Source organism: Pseudonaja textilis, chromosome 2 (assembly GCF_049901715.1).
Source record: "Pseudonaja textilis isolate UNSWEBS1 chromosome 2, rPseTex1.2, whole genome shotgun sequence".
NCBI classification, from domain to species: domain Eukaryota; kingdom Metazoa; phylum Chordata; class Lepidosauria; order Squamata; family Elapidae; genus Pseudonaja; species Pseudonaja textilis.
In genome coordinates this window covers 204,999,244-205,019,945 of record NC_141991.1, presented here as the reverse complement: position 1 = coordinate 205,019,945, position 20,702 = coordinate 204,999,244, and the positions used below count along the sequence as shown (strand labels likewise).

At 38.9% G+C, this 20,702-nt stretch overlaps 1 protein-coding gene across 14 annotated transcripts in view; it reads left to right on the top strand.

The window, feature by feature from the left end:
* CSNK1G3 (casein kinase 1 gamma 3) overlaps positions 1–20,702 on the top strand; it is a 65,809-nt gene that overhangs the window by 5,388 nt on the left and 39,719 nt on the right. For 8 of the 14 annotated variants that reach the window (XM_026720519.2, XM_087926905.1, XM_087926900.1 and 5 more), the window contains 2 exons: positions 3,040–3,110; positions 5,614–6,032. In XM_026720519.2, coding sequence (XP_026576304.1) covers positions 5,861–6,032 — 172 coding nt within the window. In that variant the 5' untranslated portion in view covers positions 3,040–3,110; positions 5,614–5,860. Of the gene's footprint in view, positions 1–3,039; positions 3,111–3,474; positions 3,681–5,613; positions 6,033–20,702 lie in introns of all 14 variants that reach the window. The other 6 variants (XM_087926906.1, XM_087926902.1, XM_087926904.1 and 3 more) reach the window with 2 other exon arrangements.

Sequence of the window (20,702 nt, the reverse complement as noted above, 5' to 3'; positions counted from 1 at the left end):
GGGTAAGCCAGCAATGAAGCTTGCAAGTTGCTTTCTCCCTTGCAGCAGTCGCACAATGTCAGCATTCCCAGAAAGGAAACATGTCAAGCCCTAAACCAGATAGACCCAACAATGTCAGTCCTAAACTAGTGAGAAAACCTGACTAGATGAGCTAATTCTACTTTATTGTGAGGCTGCATTAGCAGAATCGTACAACTCTGAAGGTACAAACCTTGAATTTATATCCACCTGATCAATTAGGCCCTGACTTTTGCTCTAATTGTTAATCCATTGGGGACACCTTTCATCTGATTGTTTCCAGGGAGCATTTCTTTCCTTCCCTCCTCCCCACAAATCACCCACACATTTCCTTTCCCTATACTGCTTGCACCCTCTTTTCCTGGCCTCCTGTGATCACACACCCCATGCCCTCTTTCTCAAATCCCCTTGGTTGGATAAGGCTAAAATAAAACTTTTTAATAAACTTAATACATTTAAACACCACTGTATAAGGAATGAATGAATAACATTTTGAGTTGAACTTGCTTTATAATTTAGTGTGGATTTACCTTGTTTGGAAATATTTAATAGGATATTTAAAACTAGAAAATTGGATTAATTCTATATTTAGAACACACTAATATAATCTATTCTATTATTCATTTTACAAGCATAAGATTTTAAGAATAAAATACATAGTTGTATCCTAGAAGATTTTCAAAAAGTTTTTTAACTTTGTTTTTTTGCTTCGAACCCAGCATATTTTGAAAAATCTTACTCCTGTGACATTTTCATTTCTTTTGCTAATTCATTCTTTAGGTTATAAAAGAGCTTTAAATCATGGTTTCATGTATGCGTAATAATTAAAATATGCAATCCTATCCTATAATATGTGGTCAACTCCTATAACTTTGGAGTAAACTTTTGAGCAAACAAATATAGGATTGTACTGTAAATGTTGTATGTTATTTTATAATGTTCAGATTGTTAGAATGAACATTTGAAAGCATTAGCAACTAATGTAACAAAGACAGCAGTGACAAAGTTTAAACAGTCAGATTTAATGTTCTACTCCACCTCCAGCTGAAAAAATGTTGAAGGTCTTTAGGCTTTGTATAATTGTATTGAATATAATTTGTTCATCCTAAACTGGGGAAAGCACCACAGGCCATAGGGTCAAAACTTCAGAAAAGTTGACATAATTCCCTCTCCCCACTCTATATTTCCAAACAATGAAGTGTTTTAGAAAACACGGAGAAGTGTTCAGTATGAGGATTAATTTGAGGACGGAGTATATTTCTGTTTGTTTACTGTGAAATGGATAATCCATGACTGCTTAACCACATATTAACTATAAGCGAGTGGCACTCCAATTGGACTCATTCTGATTGTATACATGTGATTTACTTAGAATCTCAAATCTGCATCCAGTTGCACGAAAGAAGAAAAATATTCTTGATTTTAGTTTCCAGAAATTATATACAATGTAATATAGCATTAGGCATTTCATCTTTGGACTTCCTCAGTATATGTAATATTATAGTTATCCTATCTCCTACTTGCATATCTCTTTGTACTTACTTTGAATTGCATTTGTGTTTGCCCTTTGGTTCCCTATCATGAGCTGAAAGAGCTGTTTGAGTTCTTTGTAGTTATTTTGGTTTCACCACTGTAAACAGTGTAATCTGCAACAACCCATTCTTAACCACACTTCCTTTATATTAAAACGCACTGGTTCCAATATAGCTCTTTGTATAACTGTTTTTTTAAAAAAGAAACACTTTTCATTGTTGTATTTTTTTGTTTTTGCTCAAATTATTGTGTCATAATTTACCAAGTCAATTCAGATTTTATTGTAAGTAGTCCTAGGACATCACAAGGTAAAATGGAATTATAATAATATTTTATAAAACATTAGTTGCATGAAATACCTATGCAATTTGTAGCATAATTATTTATGCTAAACAATAATTATTTGTATTCACTTTTATTATATAACAAACCAAGAAACATAATAGTGCTAATTATATAACAAATACAGGTAGTCCGCAGGCTACAGTGGCAATTGGGACCAAAATTGCTGTCACTAAGTAATCCAGTAATAATGTGAGATGTGACTGCATCACTTAGTAACAGTAATACTGGCAATTGTTGCTGTCACAACCCCAAGACATTCAGGTTGTTAAGTGGGAAGCAACAGGAATCCCAGAAAAGGTGGTTTTTGAGGGGATGGGGGACCACGTTGAGACAGCAGTTCATAATATATGTCTCTAGATCAGGGGTGTTGAACTCATCGTCATGGCGACATCATGTGACCTATCGGGACTTTTCCCCTCTTCACTAAACCAGGCATAGGCATGGCCAGCACGTGGCGCATCCGGCCCACGGCCGCAAGTTTGACAACCCTGCTATAGACAATACCTTTAAAGCTTAGATTACCAGAAAAAAATAGAAAACATTTTAAACCACCCTGTCTTCCAAGAATCCTGTTTTTCCATGAAGTGATTCCTGTGTTCATTGTATAAGAAAGCCACTGGAATTGATAAGTTTTAAGACATGTTCCTTTTGAAAGAATGAAATATGCTGGATCACACAGTTCTAGTGAACACCGAAAGCCTAAAAAGGTATACAGTAGATCTTGTCTTTGCAAGAATTATACTGATTCTTCATCAGGTAAATATGTGACTTGATGATAGCTGTCTTTTAAGAGTATTCAAATGTTACTCTGATATGAACACCAAGTTTTAGTGATAAGAAAGGTGACTAGGAAAGTGGCTAAAACCAGGATGGTTTAAATGTATTATTGTGGAGTAATACAGGAGTAGAAATCCATAAAGGTCAGAAGTACATCTCAAGTATGTTCACAAGAATATTTTCAGTCAAAATATATTGCTGGTGTACTTTCCACCATCAGCCTACATGCATACACATATATTTGATGGGGTAAATTGTAAAATACTAATTGCACCAAGAAGTAAGTATCTATATTACAGTATTTTGTATATTAAAATACTGAATTGTGTTTATTGCTAATGTTAAGTGATTTTTTTTTATTTTCAGATGCCATGCACAAATAAAACAGTCTATAGTTTGTGATGAGAAAATATGAAAAAGGTGGAACATTTTCTTGGGTGAGTGTGATTTATAAATTTTATTTACAGAAGGGTGAAAAAATGACTCTAAGATATTAAGTTCAGAAACGATAATTAAAGTGAACACTTTCAGGAAATAGCCTTCTAACTAATCAAGAACAGCAGGAGTATTAATTAACAAATTGTTAATAGTAACATAAAGCACAGAGAAGAAGCCAGATTTGTTTAGCATTTTTGATTCCTGAAATTCCTTTTTCCTCTGCTGAAATACTTTGACCTGCACTCATATTTTTGATGGGTCGCTGTTTTTGATATTGATGGGCCTGTCATCAAATTGTGCTGCTTAGTTGTTTAGTCCATGAATTTAGCTCTAATGAGAGTAGGGACTTTGTAACACATACAGGTAGTCTTCAGGTTATGACGGCAATTGGAACCGAATTGCTATCGCCAATTGATGGAGTTGTAAAGTACAATATCATATGATTGCATTGTTTAATGATGGCAGTCCAGATTGCTGTCGTAACCCAGGATCATGCAGACTGTTAAACAAGGACCTCATGTGATTACGATGTGGGAAGAGGCAGGAGTCCCAGGCAAGCAGACTGGCAGGTGAGAGCTACATGGGTACTCTGGATAGGTGCCTCAGAGTACAGGTAGTTGGGTGCTACAGAACATGGGTGGGCAGGCATTATGGAGTGCAGGTGGGTAATAAAGAGCCTGTAGAAGATGACTAGCCTGAACCTGAGAGGGGTCAACCTGTCATAAGTCAAGTGTCCCTGCACACCTACAAGAGACCTAAGTCCAGCCCACCTTCATTCAATGCCTTTCTTATCTCCTGCTGATTTCCCTTAACCCTAGTTGGTCAGATTCTTAGTCTTAATCTTGCAATAAATCTTTATACTCATTTGAACTGCCTGAATCTCCTGATTTCCCCAATGCTTGACAGGGACGAGGCAACTTGCAATCTCCTACTAGCTTGCCCACTGACTTTGTTTGTGGGAAGCTGACAGGGAAGGTTGCACATGGCAATTACTTGACTGTGGGTCCTGCAACTGTTGTGAGAGCTGCTTGCCAAATTGCATGCATGAGACTCGGGCTGTTGTGAACTAAATTTCAAGGGCTGATCATAAGTCCCCCTCATTCAGTGACATAACTTTGAATGGTCTCTGAATGAGGGATTGTAACTTGAGGACTACATGTTTATTAATGGAAATACCCGAAGATCTGCTCCAAAAGAAAATGAAGACAAAGGGGTAAAATGGATTGTAAAAAATTTTGGGGTAAGATTTAATTTTAGCATTAAAATTTGATCTGAACTTCGCCTTAAATACCGGGACAATTTCTGTAAGTTTTAAAGAACTTTCAAAGAATTCAATTTATAGAGGAGACAAGAGGTATTGTTGGGTGGTTAAGCAATATTACCTTTACCTTGGTAAAGAACTAGAGCCTTGAAAGTTGAGACACAGTAAATCCTATTTTGCTTGCTTGAGATGGAAGAATAGGATTGCTGAAGACAATCTGAAGGCTGATCAGATATTTAAAAGTACAGGAAGTCCTTGCTTAGATGAACACTCAAAATTACAGTGGCCCTGAAGGAAGGGATTTACAATCAGTCCTCAATATTCTGGCCATTTGCAATTCACGCATAGTCACATGAACAAAATTTTGGTCTATCGGGGTCAGCCAATTTACGATCTCCTTTTAGCCCCACCTGGCCACAGCATCAGTGAAATCCCACAGTACCAACACAAAAGACAGTGCAAAAAAACCCCTGGCTGGTGCAGTAATGGCATGCAGCATGGTAGGTGCAGTGGTGGTGACCACAGGACTAGAGCAGATGGCAGTATTGACTAGATGGGCAGCCCAAAAGGCAGGGATAGGGGGACTGGATAGGCAAGCAGGGGAACTTCCAGAGGAGGTTAGTTCCTTAATTGAGATTTGGAACTGAGAGTGATCAAGTTGGGAATGGATTGGATTGGGGGGGGGGGGTTATTTATCAGATATAGCATATTCGCATCATACAGGGGTAAAATTGAGGGGAATCCTTAGTTAATGACATGGTGTTCATTTAACAACAACAGAGCCTCTGGATTGTTGTCACTAAGCAAATGTGGCCACACGATATCACACTTTATGACTGCATTGCTTAGTGACAGAAATTCCATTGGTAAATCAAGTATTACAACTGTTTTATATTTTATCTTTTCCCAAGCATTCCATTTAGTCAAATTGTATTGGTTTTAGATTAGTGTCATTATTGTATATGGATTACACTGGATTGAAATTAAGTTTAGGATTGAGCAAATATTATAGTGTATAGTTGTTTTGATTTGTATTCCTGGATTTCTGCAACTTCTTAATTGCAGTTTGGTGTGCATTATTCTGAATAATTATTTGAGGTATCTTTATTGCTGTTTTTTATTGCAGGTATTGTAATGTAGTAGCCTGTGTAGAGCTTTTATTAAACGTTTATTGGTTTAACAATTTTAATTTTCTGCTGTATGCAACACAATTATTTAATAAATGGTTATTTTTGTTACAGAAGCACTTTAAACAGTAAATGGTGCTGATAGAAGATCTATTGAGATTTTGCTGTAATAGCTACCAGTGAAAAACACTTTGCGAATGGGATGAATACGCAAAGAGTGACTGCCTGCAGCAGCTTCATAACTCACAGTAACTTAAGTGGAGCACTTAACTAAGGATGTTTTCATTTCTGCTTTACCCCATTTGACTTGGCTTATCTTGATTGGGGGAAGACATTCAAAGTGGAGTACCATAAACTTGATATGGATAAAAAAAAAGACAAAGACAAACTGGATGATAGAATGGCAAGGCCTAGTGGACGCTCAAGTCACAATCCACGAGGTAGCTCATCAAATTCTGGTGTGTTAATGGTTGGACCTAACTTCAGAGTTGGAAAGAAAATTGGTTGTGGCAATTTTGGGGAGCTACGATTAGGTAAGCCTTTCTTTATCTAAACATTCCAATAAAAACTCTTAAAGACATTGTGTGTCTAAAGAATAATTTCATTCATTAGCACATTCAAAAGCAGATCTACTTATATTTCTTTGTGACATCTCTGCCAGTATTATGTTTGAACAGGAAGTAATATATAACAACAGGTTAGATCTTTGGACTTATTCAAACAGAACATGCACATGGGATTTTAAACTACAATCTGTTGAAGCGTTATAGTCAGTTGGGCCACATTTCATAATAAAACATTGGGTATAATGTTAAAAAGGTAATAGGATAATTTTTAGCTGTTCCCACTGGAAAACAGAAGTAATCAGGCAATCTACATTAGAATACTGTTTAATCTTAAATTATAATTCCCAAACAATTTTTGCTGAAAGTGCTATTTAAATGACCTATTTGAAGAAATATATACTAGATCAGGGGTCACCAACCTGTTGGACCTCAGGGACCACCAAACTCATAATTTTAGATCCCAGGGACCACTAACTGGTTCTGTGGGCGTGGCCTAATTTGTGGGTGTGGATTGGTGGTCATGTGACTGGCTGGGCATGGCTTGTATGTAAATATTATAAACATTTATATAAATATTGAATTTTTTTTATAAAAAAAGCAACCTTTACCCAAAATCAGGCAAAGCAGGCAGGCAGATCGAGTTGCTCACAGAATCATAGATTCATTCAGAAATCTATCTGCCATTGGCTAGCTCAGTCTGTCACATAAAATTTGCTTGCAAGCAAACTCATAAAATTTGCTAGCAAGCAAACTCACAAAATTAACTCACAACACACCATGTATGTAAATATTGAATTTTTTATATAAAAAAGCAACTTTTATCCAAACTCAGTCAAAGCAGGCAGACTGAGTTGCTCACAGAATCATTCAGTGATCTATCTGCCTGCCATCGGCTAGCTCAGTCTCTCAAATTTGCTTGCCGTGAGTCTGCACTGAATTTGCAAGCAAACCTTCAGTCCTAAGGGAGGTTCAGCTGTGCTTAGCTAGAAAGCAAGAAATCCAATGATTTCCTGCTTCCTAGTAATCTAAATCTCCCGACACAGCAGAACAGATGATGGTCGGAAAAAGGAAAAATAGCAACTTAGCAGACAAGTTTGCCGGGTAAGGAGTGAGTGGGTGGGGAGGGTTCCCATGGGCCATGTGGGCTCAGCATGTGTTTCTGCACAGCCTGGAATAATTGCTTTGGGGGGGGTGCTCTGGGGGTGAGATTTCTCTGCGGCCCACCAAAATTTTCTCACGGCCCACCAGTTGGCGACCGCTGTACTAGATGATTCAAGCTAGTACTCAAGTTAACATTGTAATGTATTAAGAAATTATGAATTCAGATGGATTGTGATATGGAGTTAGAATCTGATAGTAATTTAATTTGAATTCTAGTTTTCAGAAAAATAAATGTAATTTTGGATCCCATGATTGAGCCCAAGGTAGACACTTCTTAATGAGCAGTTTCAAAGTGATGTTTTTTATGATTTCATATGTTCCTCTAAGCCATGTATTCTTTTCACTATAGTTTATTTAATAAATCATTGGTTTACATATCATGCTCAGCTATGTTTGCAAAACATAAAGAATTGATTTATTCAATAGTATAATCTTACCCTCTCAACAAAAAAAACAATAACCCCAAAATTGTAGCATGAAAAAACAATAGTCAAAAGTGCTGTTTTGGATGTGTAAAAATCAGTTTAGGAAAATGGAATTTTATAGAGAAGTAGTTGAGAGAGTGAGATCAAAAAAGCAGTCATGTAAAACAAAATGGCTAAATGCCCTTTGTTAAAAAATGCCCTTTGTTAAAAAAGTTTTAACAAAATTGGCCAAAGGTAAGTGAGGAGCTCAGACAGAAGATAGAAGGAAGATAGAAAAAGGACAAGAAGTGCTGGGTAGATCTAAGATAATTAAGTCAGATAACAGAAACTGATAGCAAAATGAACATTAAAGGAAATGCACATGCCACTAGGCTTATATCCCAAGACAAGAGCGAAATAAAAGAAAGCTGAGGAATAGCAGGAAACAAGCTGGCAGCTCTTCATATTCTCCATTGTGGTGGAGATAGCATTCAGGATTGGGTGATCAGTCTCTGCCTGTGATTGGACTGAGTCTGTCAAAACTTTGATGACACTCCCCAGAAATTGACTCAGTCATCTTATTGGACGAGGTGTTAATTTGTTCTCCTAGCAAATTTAACAAATCCTTTCAAATTGATTGGAAAACTAGGAATAAAATCACCAATCCTGAATTCTATCTCAAGCCGGAACCGGTCTACCGCTTTGACAGCTGTCAAATGGCAGCATGGCCATGGCTCTGCCCTGGTCATTGGACGTCGGGTCGGCTGAGGGCTGATTTACAAGGTTCTGGTTGTGGGAGGAGTTTGAGCATTGTCCTCACCTCCTTCCTGCACTTTGGCTTGGGAGACTCCCAGCGGTTTCGGCCGTTGGAGATGCTGAGATTAACTGTGGTAGCCCTTAAAGGGGCAGAAGACTGCAGCGAAGAGTACAGGTAGTGAGAGTAGAAAATGATATCATGCATTAATATAGCGCCCTGGGCTAGATTTCATGCCAGGTCACTCCAGTGGTTTCTTCTACCTTATCAGAAGACAGGTAGGAGTTGTTCCCTCTTACAGGTCAGATTAACTCCGTTGGTCCTTAAGTCTTTACGATGGTGGTCATCTGAGGCGCTTTCCATTGGACTCCTATTCAAAGAATCAGACAGGTTAGTGCTGACCACAGATGCCAGTCTTCATGGCTGGGGTGCCCACATTCAATCCAGGGTGCTCCAGGGACAATGGTCCCAGGCAGATTTGGACCATAATATTAATTGGCTAGATTAGAGCTTCGGGCGGTCCACCTGGCTCTGAGACAATTAGAGACACTCTTCTCATTCATGTACTTCCCTCAGATATTTTTGTTTACTAGTTTTGCTCTGGCATTGTCCTTTATAATAACATGACTGCTTGGATTTAAAATATTATGAAAAATTTGAATTTGAATAGTGGAGTGATTAGTTGATGATGAAAGTTGATGATGAAAACAATTGCAAATCAGTTACTTGCCTAACAACAGCTCATGCATAGGAAAGACAAAGTTGGTACCATGACTTGGATTCCAATGATGTGTTTAATCTGTGTGCAGGGTACATGATAATAAAGGGTTGCTGGGAAAAGGGATGTTGCTGGATCTCTTATTAGTTGTCAAGCATATTGATATAAAAACAGGTAAGTTTTGATTAGTGGCGAGTAATCCCATCAAATAGTTACATTATTCAAATTTACACTATTCAAAGCAATAGATAGTAGACAGTAATTGGTTCCGATTCAATGGTAATAGGCAAAGGAAAATTGTAAACATAAATATTTATATATGTGTTTTTATGTGTGTATGTATGTAATGAAATACATTCAGAACCTAGATGTACTAAACTAGTAGATTATATAAGATTAGGTTTAGAAATTAGGTTAGGTTTACTACTATTTATTTGTTGGCAACAGCTAATTAGACAAGGGCCCTTAAAGATATGCGGATTTTTACAGTATTTAAGTCTTTTTCCAGGAAAGTTTTACCTACACACCAAACTCTTGATTTAGCAATTTATTTACCATTTATTTTATTTAGCAAATTTATCTTCCTATTCATTTTCAACCTTTCATTCCTGTTTTCTTTTTTAACTTTTGTTGTCTTATTGCTCTCCTATTTTTCTTGCTTCTATAGTGAAAAAGCAAATTTGTACTAATCAGAGACTTGTTTTAGTGTAATAATTTATTGGACTTTGATTTGATTCAAAGTCCTGTAATTAAACTTGGCAATCACTGCTTGAATTCAAGTGAACTTCACTCTCTAGTCCAATCAAACTCACCGGTTCGTTATAAGTATTAAAAGGAAGAGATAATTTTCAGTGGATGCGGATTAGATAAAAGTCTGTTAAAGTTGCTTACAGAAATCTTCTGGAGAGTATTTTTATATTCCTTTCATACATGAGCATCCTGCAGAGACTCCCAACAGAGACTTGGATGCTCCTAATATTAACCTAACAGGTATGGAAAATAAGGGATATAGTAAGTTACGCTGCAGAAAAGATTCCTTCCCTGTAATGTACATTATGGCTGTTGTTATTATATATATTATATAACAAAATGAAATCACAGCTACCAGTTTTTAGTTGGTATTGGCTCTCATTCATGTTAGGTTCTTTCCAAAAATCTAGGATGTGCTCATCCAAGTAGTGTGGCTTTTTGTAATTGACAAATGTAAATTTTGTTAATGCAGATTTCTAAGTGTCATCCTTTTGTTATAGCTACCAAATGTGCTGTAATATCATACACAGTAAGAAAATAGTTAAATAAATACCTGCTACCCAAACAACACAAAAACCTTAAAATCAATCCCAACAGGAAAAATAAGAAAACAACCCCCTCCCATAATTGTGGTGAATGATAGCTTTCTCAAAACCCTCTAGAATATCAGCCTTTTTCAGCTTCTGAAAAGTCTTTATTGAGGTGGAGAGTGGGGGCGGGCTGCCTAACTGTTGTTTAGCTCCTTGAGCCTGGCAGAAATCCCTGCTGTCCCTGTTGTGGTCATTAAGGGGACCACCAGGTGCCTCGGAGTGGAGGAGGCCCTGAGAGGCCTGGCACAGTTCCAGGTCTGCACTCAAGCACTTCTCCAACTTACACATGGTCTGCCCTGGATCTCCCAGGGCTCCCCACTCCTTCAAGTACCCTCTGAAGTACCCAAGATAGGGTGGAAGATAGGTGGGAGTGCTGCAGCATCCTTGTGGTTGGTCATAAGGATGGGTGGATTACAAAGTGTTTGAATTTTGTTGACATGACTATGGGGTTGCTGCAACGGCTGTAACTTGGGGTACAGGCTATAAGTCCTTTCATTCAATGCTGCTGTAATTTCAAATTATTGACAAGAGCATTATATTTTTAGGCTTTTACAATATTCAGATAATGTAGCTTTACAGTAAAGTAGAACTATTTGTCTTGTGTTTCCTGAACAATCTACCTGATAAGGCTGACTTTATGGCAGCTCCCCTTTTAGAAACAATAATTCCAAACATTCCCTGTGAAAATGAAAGGGGATGTGTTTATTTTTCTCCCCTGCAAGTAGAAGCCTTATGCCTGTAAGGTTGACCTACTTAATAAAGATATCTCCTAAGCTTAAATATATCCAGTGAAGTAAAACTCATCATGTTCCTTGATAATTGTTTCTACTGTCAAATCAACCTTCCAGTAACTTTACAGATCATTAGGCCATTTTATATGTCCTGTACTCTAGGACACGAGGAACTAATCTTTTGTGCAATATCTTTTCAGATGCTAGTCAGTCTGTCTGTCTATCTCGCTATCTCATGATCAGCTTTTCTCCTGTTGGAACATGCCCAGTTGCCTCAGTCTCAACTTTAAGATTTCTAATCCCACGATCATATTTATTTTCTTTCTCTAAATCTGTTACAGTTTTTCTGTATGTTTTTAAGAATATTCCCAGAATTAGAAGTTAATCCATAAAAAATAGTTTGAAAATACTAGTTCTTCACAAATTTGCGCTGATCTTTTGTTAATTACTGCAGCTTCTCCACCCTGAATTCGGTTATCTTTTTGAATACTTTCTCTATAGTTCCAATTTTAAGTAATCTTATTTGTGACCTGACTTGCTTTCCATTTTTAACATGTGTAAATTTGTTTTGGTTTGTTTCTTTTATTTCCAATCTTTATTGGTCTAGTCTTTTAGCCTTTGTCTAATGTTACAAGATGCTACTGCTATCTTTTTGTGGTTGTTGAAATTGTTTGCAATTTTATTTAACTTTCTCCTTTTTTAAAAAACAAATTCTCAACCTTTTCTACATTATCTTTTCCTAGCATGGCATTTAATGTTTTCGACAGCATCACTATCTTTGCTGTCTTAGATTTCTGTGGAGGATTTCCATTCTTTCTATTTCTTATGTTCTTTTGAACTAGCTATATCCTCAAGTTTTCAATATTTCAATCATAAGAGTTATGTCATTTGTTCTCAGGTTATACATATTAAAACATGCTCCTCTAAGGCTAACTATTTATGTATCTCACATGGAAATTATTGCTTCATCGTTATATTTTCTTTCTAAAACAAATTCATTTCTTCTAGCACCCAGGATATATTTTAACTTCCTTTCTTTAAAATCTTACCAACAGAGCCAGAATGATATAAACTGGATATATGCAATAGGACATGCAAGAATTTTTAAAATGTCTTGGTGCATTTTTAATGCATCTAGCTTCTTTGAATCCTTGGTGGAAAGATTTTACTGCCATGATGATTCAACAAATGAAGCTTCACATGGCACAAAACTCAATACATTCTGCATATGAAAATATACATACCAAATCTTTAATAAAATCACAAGAGATGTGCTATGTTCCTTCTTCCTTCAAACGCTCTACTATCATCTCAGTGCTGAAGAAACCTTCCACCAAGGAATGACTTCACACTGGTTGCTCTAACATATGTAGTTATGAAAACCTTTGAAAGGCTAGTGCTAGCCCATCTGAAAACCATCATGGATCCGTTGTTAGACTCCTTATAATTTGCCTACCGAACAAATAGGTCGACAGATGATGCTGTTAATATGACTCTGCACTACATCTTACAACATCTTGAATCTCCAAAGACCTTTGCAAGGGTCCTCCTTGTAGACTTCAGCTCAGCATTCAATACCATTATTCCAGATATTCTTTTAACTAAACTAAATCAGCTAGCTGTACCTGACTACACTTGTAAATGGATCATAAGCTTCCTAACAGACAGGAAGCAGCAGGTGAAGCTAGGCAAAATCACATCAGATACCTGAACAATTAGTAAAGCCCCCCCCCCCTCCCGGCTGTGTGCTCTCTCCACTTCTCTTCTGTCTATATACTAATGACTGCATCTCAAAAGATCCCTTTGTTAAAGTACTGAAGTTTGCAGATGATACAACAGTGATTGGTCTCATTCGAGACAATAACGAATCTGCATACAGACGGGAGGCTGAACAACTAGCCTTGTGGTGCAACCAGAACAATCTTGACTAAATATACTCAATACTGTAGAAATAGTAGTAGATTTTAAGAGAAGCCTTCCTATACTATCACTTCTTTCAATACTAGACAACACACTATCAACAGACACCTTCAAGTTTCTAGGTTCTGTCATCTCTGAAGATTTAAAATGGACACCTAACATCAAAAACGTCATCAAAAAAGCACAACAAAGAATGTTCTTTCTGCGCCAACTCAGAAAGCTCAAACTGCCCAAAGAACTCATTCAGTTCTACAGAAGAATTATTGAGTCTGTCATCTGCACCTCTATAACTGTCTGGTTTGGCTCTGCAACGAAACAAGACAGACACAGACTTCAACGGATACAGTAATTAGACCTGCAGAAAAACAATAGAATAGAATACTTTATTGGCCAAGTATGATTGGACACAAGGAATTGTCTTGGTGTAAATACTCTCAATATACATAAAGAAAAGGTACATTTGTTAAGAATCAAGAATCATAACGTACAACACTTAATGATAGTCATAGGGTACAATCAAATCATACTAGGAAACAGTCAATATAAATCGTAAGGGTACAAGCGACGAAGTTACAGTCCTACAATCACAAGTGGGAGGGGATGGCTGATAAGGAATGATGAGAAGATTAACAGTAATAGTAGTGTACACTTTGTAAATAGTTGAACAATGTTGAGGGAATTATTTGTTTAGCAGAGTGATGGCCGGAAAAAAACTTTTCTTATGTCTAGTTGTTCTGGTGTACAGTGCTCTATAGCATCGTTCTGAGGGAAGGAGTTGAAACAGTTTATGTCCGGTGGGTACCTGCCTTCCATTGAGGACCTATATACTGCACAAGTCAAAAAGAAAGCTGTGAAAATATTTACAGATCCTTCACATCCTGGACATAAATTGTTTCAACTTCTACCCTCAAAACAATACTATGGCACTGCACACCAGAACAACTAGACACAATGATCATTTTTCCCAAATGCCAGCACTCTGCTAAACAACTAATTCCCACAACACTGTCAAACTATTTACTAAAACTATATTAGTATTATTCTTCTCATTCTTCCTATTACCTATCTCCCACTTATGACTATAACCTTGTTGCTTGTATCTCTATGATTTCTATTGTTTTATTTGTTTCCTGGAATGATTTGATTGCTTATTTAGTAACCTATGATTGTCACTAAGTGTTGTATCTTATGATTCTTGATGAATGTATTTTTTTTCTTTTTATGTACACTGAGAGCACATGCACCAAAGACAAATTCCTTGTGTGTCCAATCACACTTGGCCAAGAAATTCTATATCCTATTTGACAAACAGCTCTTGACAGTGGTTCTTTCTACTTGACAAGCAGCCAAGTTTGTTGGACTGCCATATAGTTGTTTCTAACACGTTCATCAGGCACTATAAATTACATAAACTTGCTTTAGAGGCAGAGTTCAGGAAATAAGATGCTTTGGTACATGTTTCGTCTGTTGTATTTAATTGTTTTCGCATATCCATGACCATTGCCCTTATGTCATCTCAGTTGAACAAAAACTGGGATATTGGAATCTTACTGCAAAGATTCTTTTTGACTATTTAATGAAAGGTTTGCAAGCCCCACAATGTTTTGCAGAAGGCTGGTCTGCATAGAACATTAAGGAAACATTATTTATTGCTTTTGTGGATAATTTTTAGAATGGTGTGGTACTTTGGATTTGAAGGCACAAAGATCATGTAGAGCAGGGGTCGCCAACCTTTTGGATCTGAGGGACCACCAAACTCATACTTTTAAATCCCGAGGACCACTAATATGAATTTTTTAAAAAAGCTAATATATTTAATATAATTTTTTATGTTAAATATAAATTATATAAATACACACACACACACACACACACACACACACACATATATATGCATGCACGCACGCATACATACATACATACATACGGACACAATACAGAAGCCTGATGATGGCAGATGAGATTCTGCTGAAACGTTGCTACAACTTTAAAAGCACAACTATAATGATGTGGGAAAATACCCGAACAAAGCTGAATGCCATATATATATATATACATATATACCTATACAAACACACACACACACACACACACATATATATATATATATATATACATACACACACACACACACACACACACACACACACACACATATATATATATATATATATATATGTAGATCTTTGTTGTTCGGGTTTCTCCCGCGAAGATTTGAAGTATCGGCAACGTTTGATGAAGTCTCATTCATCATCTTCAGGCTTCTGTCTCCAGCTCTGTGCTTCTCAGAGTAATGGAGATTGCAGCTGCTTCCTCCTTTTAACTGTCAGTGGGGTGGAACTTGATTGGGTGGGGGCTTGGCTGTGTTCTGATTGGGTGGGGTGTGTTCTCATTGGTAGGGGGTTTGGCTGTGTTCTGATTTCTGATTCAGAAAATGAGAAACGACCATGGACCAGAAGCTGCACTGCAGCTGCATCACTACCCACTTCAAACCCCTCTGAGCCATACATGAAGCAAACCAACACCCACTATGAAGATGCAGCAGGACCACGAACTAGAAGCCAAACAGCAAGATCACAACTCTCAGCTCAAATCCCCCAGCAACTAAAACTAACCTGAGCACAACCAACCCCCTCCTGAACAGAACACACCTCAACCAATCAGAACACGGCTAACCCCAACCAATCAGAACACAGCCAAACCCCTACCAATGAGAACACACCCCACCCAATCAGAACACAGCCAAGCCCCACCCAATCAAGTTCCACCCCACTGACAGTTAAAAGGAGGAAGCAGCTGCAATCTCCATTACTCTGAGAAGCACAGAGCTGGAGACAGAAGCCTGAAGATGATGAATGAGACTTCATCAACGTTGCCTAGATACTTCAAATCTCGGGAGAAAACCGAACAACCAAAGATCTACATATAAATACCGAGAACCTCAGAAACAATATATATATATATATATATATATATATATATATATATTCTTAAGTTTTCGGTACTTACATGTATGGCATTCAGCTTTGTTTGGGTATTTTCCCACGTCGTTGTAGTTGTGCTTTTAAAGTTGTAGCAACGTTTCGGCAGAATCTCATCTGCCATCTATACAGAAGCCTTTCCACACCTGGCACCTTCCAAAGAGACAGAAGAGCGGGCGGTGTGTGTGTGTCTGAGCTGAGGGGCCTCGGGGCAACTGTCACTGGGAGAAGCAGAGGCAGAAAGGGGGCTTTGCTCTCCTTGGAGGGTAGTGGCCCTTGGCTGCCACTCCAGGAGCTTCTCAGTAGTCATCTGTCTGCAGAAGGCTGCCGCTCTTGATGATTAATTGGAGGAGGGGAAGGGGGGAAAGTGGGAGCTCCTTTCAGATCCCAGGTGGAGGATTGAGAGGCTCAGATCTGCAGCCGAGGAAAAGCTGGGGGGAGGCTCTTCCAGCGTCACCTGGAGACAGGCAAGAAAATGTATCCCTGGGGGTACTTTGCTCACTTTAGAACTTCGCTGCCAAACCCAGCCACAGCCAGTGATTATTTGGGGTTAGGGGGGAGAGAGAAAGCATCTCTCACATTACCGGGGAAGTAGACGAAACAAAGCTCACTCTTTCCCTGGGACCTACAAAATGCCAATCTACCGTGTTCCAGGAGTTCTTCGAAATCATCAGACGCTCCCACTTGCAGTTCCTGTGCTTCCCGGTTCAAGTCCCTGAGATGCATGCTCCCACACATGGCAGCAGCAACAACAGTCCCCTCCCCAGCGCCAGCTGTCAGTTCTCCCCATTAGTTTTCTAGCTTTGAATTGCTCCCGGCTCACTCTCCCCCCGCCCATGTGCAGGCAAGAAAGGAAAGGAAGACGGGGTCATGCACAGCTCTACCCTTTTTCCAGCCCTTGCTGCCTCTCCCAACATCGAAGCCTTGGAAATGCAGGCAAAGCCATCACAGCAGTAGCGCCCTGAGTTGCTTGCTTCTCCGCTACTGCCTCCTCCTCCTCCAGCACCACTTCCTTGTCTGGGTAGGGTGATTCTTAACTAACCGAGCATGCTAAGGCAACTCAGGATGCTACCGCTGTGGTGGCTTTGCCTGTGTTTCCGAGACTTTGATGTTGGGAGAGGCAGCAAGGGCTGGAAAAGGGGAGAGCTGTGTACAGTTCCGTCTCCCTTTCCTGCCTGCACGTGGGGCAGGAGGAAAGAGAGAGAGCCGGGAGCAATTCAAAGCTAGAGAACTAATGGGGAAGAGCTGACAGTGGGCCCTGGGGGAGGGGACTGCTGGTGCCGCTGGCTCCAGGTGTAGGAGCTGGTTGGCGTGTGCATGTCAGGGGCCTGACTCCAGGGTCCCTCGGAGAGCTGGGAGGTGCAAGAACTGCGCGGCCCAGATTAATTGCTTTTGGGGGCCATTTCTTCTGCAGCCCACCAAAAATTTTCCACGGCCCACCAGTGGGCCACAGCCCGCCGGTTGGTGACCGCTGCTATAGAGCACATAGCAGACTTGATTGTAGTGCCTTTTTACAACTTCTTGAACCAAATGTGCTACTGTACCTGGTGTTACAGTATCAAGGGGTAGTTACATGATCTCTGGAAAAGATGCAGCTGCTTTAAATCATATGTTAGTAGAATTTAGTATTTTTATTTGGTATTCACTTTTATTTAAGCAAAGCAGAGGCCTATTTTTCCCCCTTAACTTTGTCAGATGAGTTGAGCTGAGAACAAGTGAATGGCCCAAAGTGAACTTTCATGACTAAGGACAGATTTAAACCAGGGTCTTCCCTTTGCCTGTCTAATTCATTGCACCGTACTGAGTCTCCTTCTCCCTTCCATCTTCAATCTGCAGTAGGTCTGCTTTTATTTTGTTTCTACTGTGTTCAATATCTCTTCCCCTCCTTGCTTACCTAGAAGACCATTTATATAAAGAGCAATAGTAACAGCACTTAGATTTATATACTGCTATGTAGTGCTTTACAGCCCTCTCTAAGTGGTTTATAGTGTCAATATATTGCCCCCAACAAGCTGGGTCCTCATTTTACTCACCTCGGAAGGATTGGAAGTCTGAGTCAACCTTGAGCCTGCTGGGATTTGAACTGCCAAATTGCAGGCAGCCAATAGTCAGCAGAAGTGGCCTGCAGTATTTATTTTATTTTATTTATTTTGTCAAACAATTATAATATAACAGGTATAAGTATAAACATAGTTATGGATGCATGAAATGGATACGTATAAGAAAAATAAAAAATAAAAAATAGGATGGGGCGTTGGTGAGCTTATGCATGCCCCCTACAGACCTCTTAGGAAAGAGGTGAGATCAATAGTAGACAGTCTAAGGTTAAAGTTTTGGGGGTTTGGGGAAGAAACCACAGAGTCAGGTAGAGTATTCTAGACATTGACCACTCTGTTGCTGAAGTCGTATTTCCTGCAATCAAGTTTGGTGCGGTTAACCTTGAGTTTGTATCTATTGTATGCTCTTGTATTGTTATGGTTGAAGCTGAAGTATTCATTGACAGGTAGGACGTTGCAATGAATAATTTTATACACTATATTTAGATTTGACCGAAGATGGCATAGTTCTAGCTTTTCTAGTACAGCACACTAACCACTGTGCCAAGTTATGATAACACCAAACAAATGATAGTTACAACCATCCCTAAAGTTACAGTATTGCAGTGGCCCTGCAATCATGCAATCAGAATTTGGGCACTTGCAGCCTACTGGCTTCTGCAATCACAGAGTGCGCTTCAACTGCCCCAATATTTACCCCAATCCCTGTCCTTTTGGCTGCCTACTCCTGCTGACCCACACTGGCTCATTTCAGTCTCTATCCATTATTTCCAGAGGCACCCCAATCTGCCTGCTGGTACGCTACATGCTGGTACGCTCTACCTCCTTCCAGTGGCCATATGTAATCTTGCTACTTGTTCCATGGGGATAGCAGCCCCTAGAAGGCAAGCATTTGTGAGCTTTGGATTATGACTCAAAATAGCCGTAACCTAGCTGGTGCTTCTCTGCTTGGTCCTCTGCTGAGTGCAGTCTTGACACATCTTGGAGCTTGGAGGACCAGGTTATTGCAATGTGCCTTGCATGGACTTGGCAGAAGTGTTGCTTTCTTAGTGCTGAAATGGGTGGGAGAGAGGGCGGGAGGAAGGAAGCTAGCTCTGTCTCTTCATTTCTCCTGATTGTCATGCCAGGCTGGTGACAGGGATGCTATTACTGAGTTTTCCTCAGGCTTTCCTCAGACATATGAGTGAGAAGTTCACAAACAAGGAAATAGACAGCTAACTTGTACTACTATACATTATTTAAAGAAGCTATGGATAATCTCAAATATTGAGGGCTGCTATACCTCCTCAGGACTTTATAACTTAGCTTTATGGCTTACGGAAACAAAAGAGTTAAATGCTGACATTTGTATAAAATTAAAACCAGAAAGAATAAAGGCTTTTGGGGATCATTTTTTCTTCTTCTGTTCATATTCTGTTCATAATTATAATCCATGATCATTTGGTGAAGCTAAGTGGGAGGAGAATTTGGACAATAAAAAAGGCTATTATGAGGTCAGTTATTGTACCATGCAGTAACTATAACCTCTTACCTATGCGAAGGAGGTAACTATTTTGAATTGTTGATTAAAAAAATAGAATCAGAGTTGGAAATTCAGATGTACAAGTTGCCTTGATTCCTGTGTTTAGATAAAGAATCATGGGACTATAACAAAATATACAGTACTGAGCAAAAGTCTTTATGCAATATTCAAAAACAAGAAAAAGCAGGGTGGGGGGGTGGGGGGGGGGACAATTTCCATAGACCGAAGAGGCAAATATGTAGTGTGACATCCCCTAAACTTGAGCAACATCAAACAGTTGGCTCCTGTAAACTTAAATGGAATACAATGCTATATGCTGTCATCGCTAACACCTATAGGTATCCAACTGTTTTGATGCCAGAATAACTTCTGTATAAAAAGGTACATTACACCAGGTTTGTGGAAGACATGCTTGAGCTTTACATTGTACGTACCTATGTTATATGACTTAATTCATTGGAAACTTGCTAATAAAACAATTTTCAACCACATCATTCCAGTCAAAATGTAAAAGATCACAGAATGTGACAGACATGAAATCATATTTTTGCAAGGCCACTCTCAACAGCAAATGGATATTCAAGATTTCCTATTCAAGCTATTATTAAAAAAATGAGGTCAAGAGAGGTCAAAGACAGAAAAAGAATTGGAAATCCAAAGAAACTTTCAAAGTCTTAGGAGAAGTTCCTCATAGTTTTTTCTTTGAGATACTGGAAGAGGTTCAAGGGCCTGGCTCAGCATCTTCATCAGGATGCCAGGTTGACCCCTCTACAGTCTTGAGGAGCTTGATTGGGAATGGTTTTGATTGGGAATGGTAGGATAGCAGACAAAATACCACTTTTGTACAAGGGGAACAAGGTGAAAAGGCTAAGGTATGCTAAAACTCACAGAAACTGGACTAAAGATCAGTGGAAAAGAATATTATGGAGTGATGAATCCAAATTTGAAATGTTTGGCAATGTGTGAGAAGAGTTGGAGAGAAATGGAGGAATAAAGATCCTCCTTTGTGACCTTCATTGAAACATGACAGAGAGTCTGTCTTGGTTTGG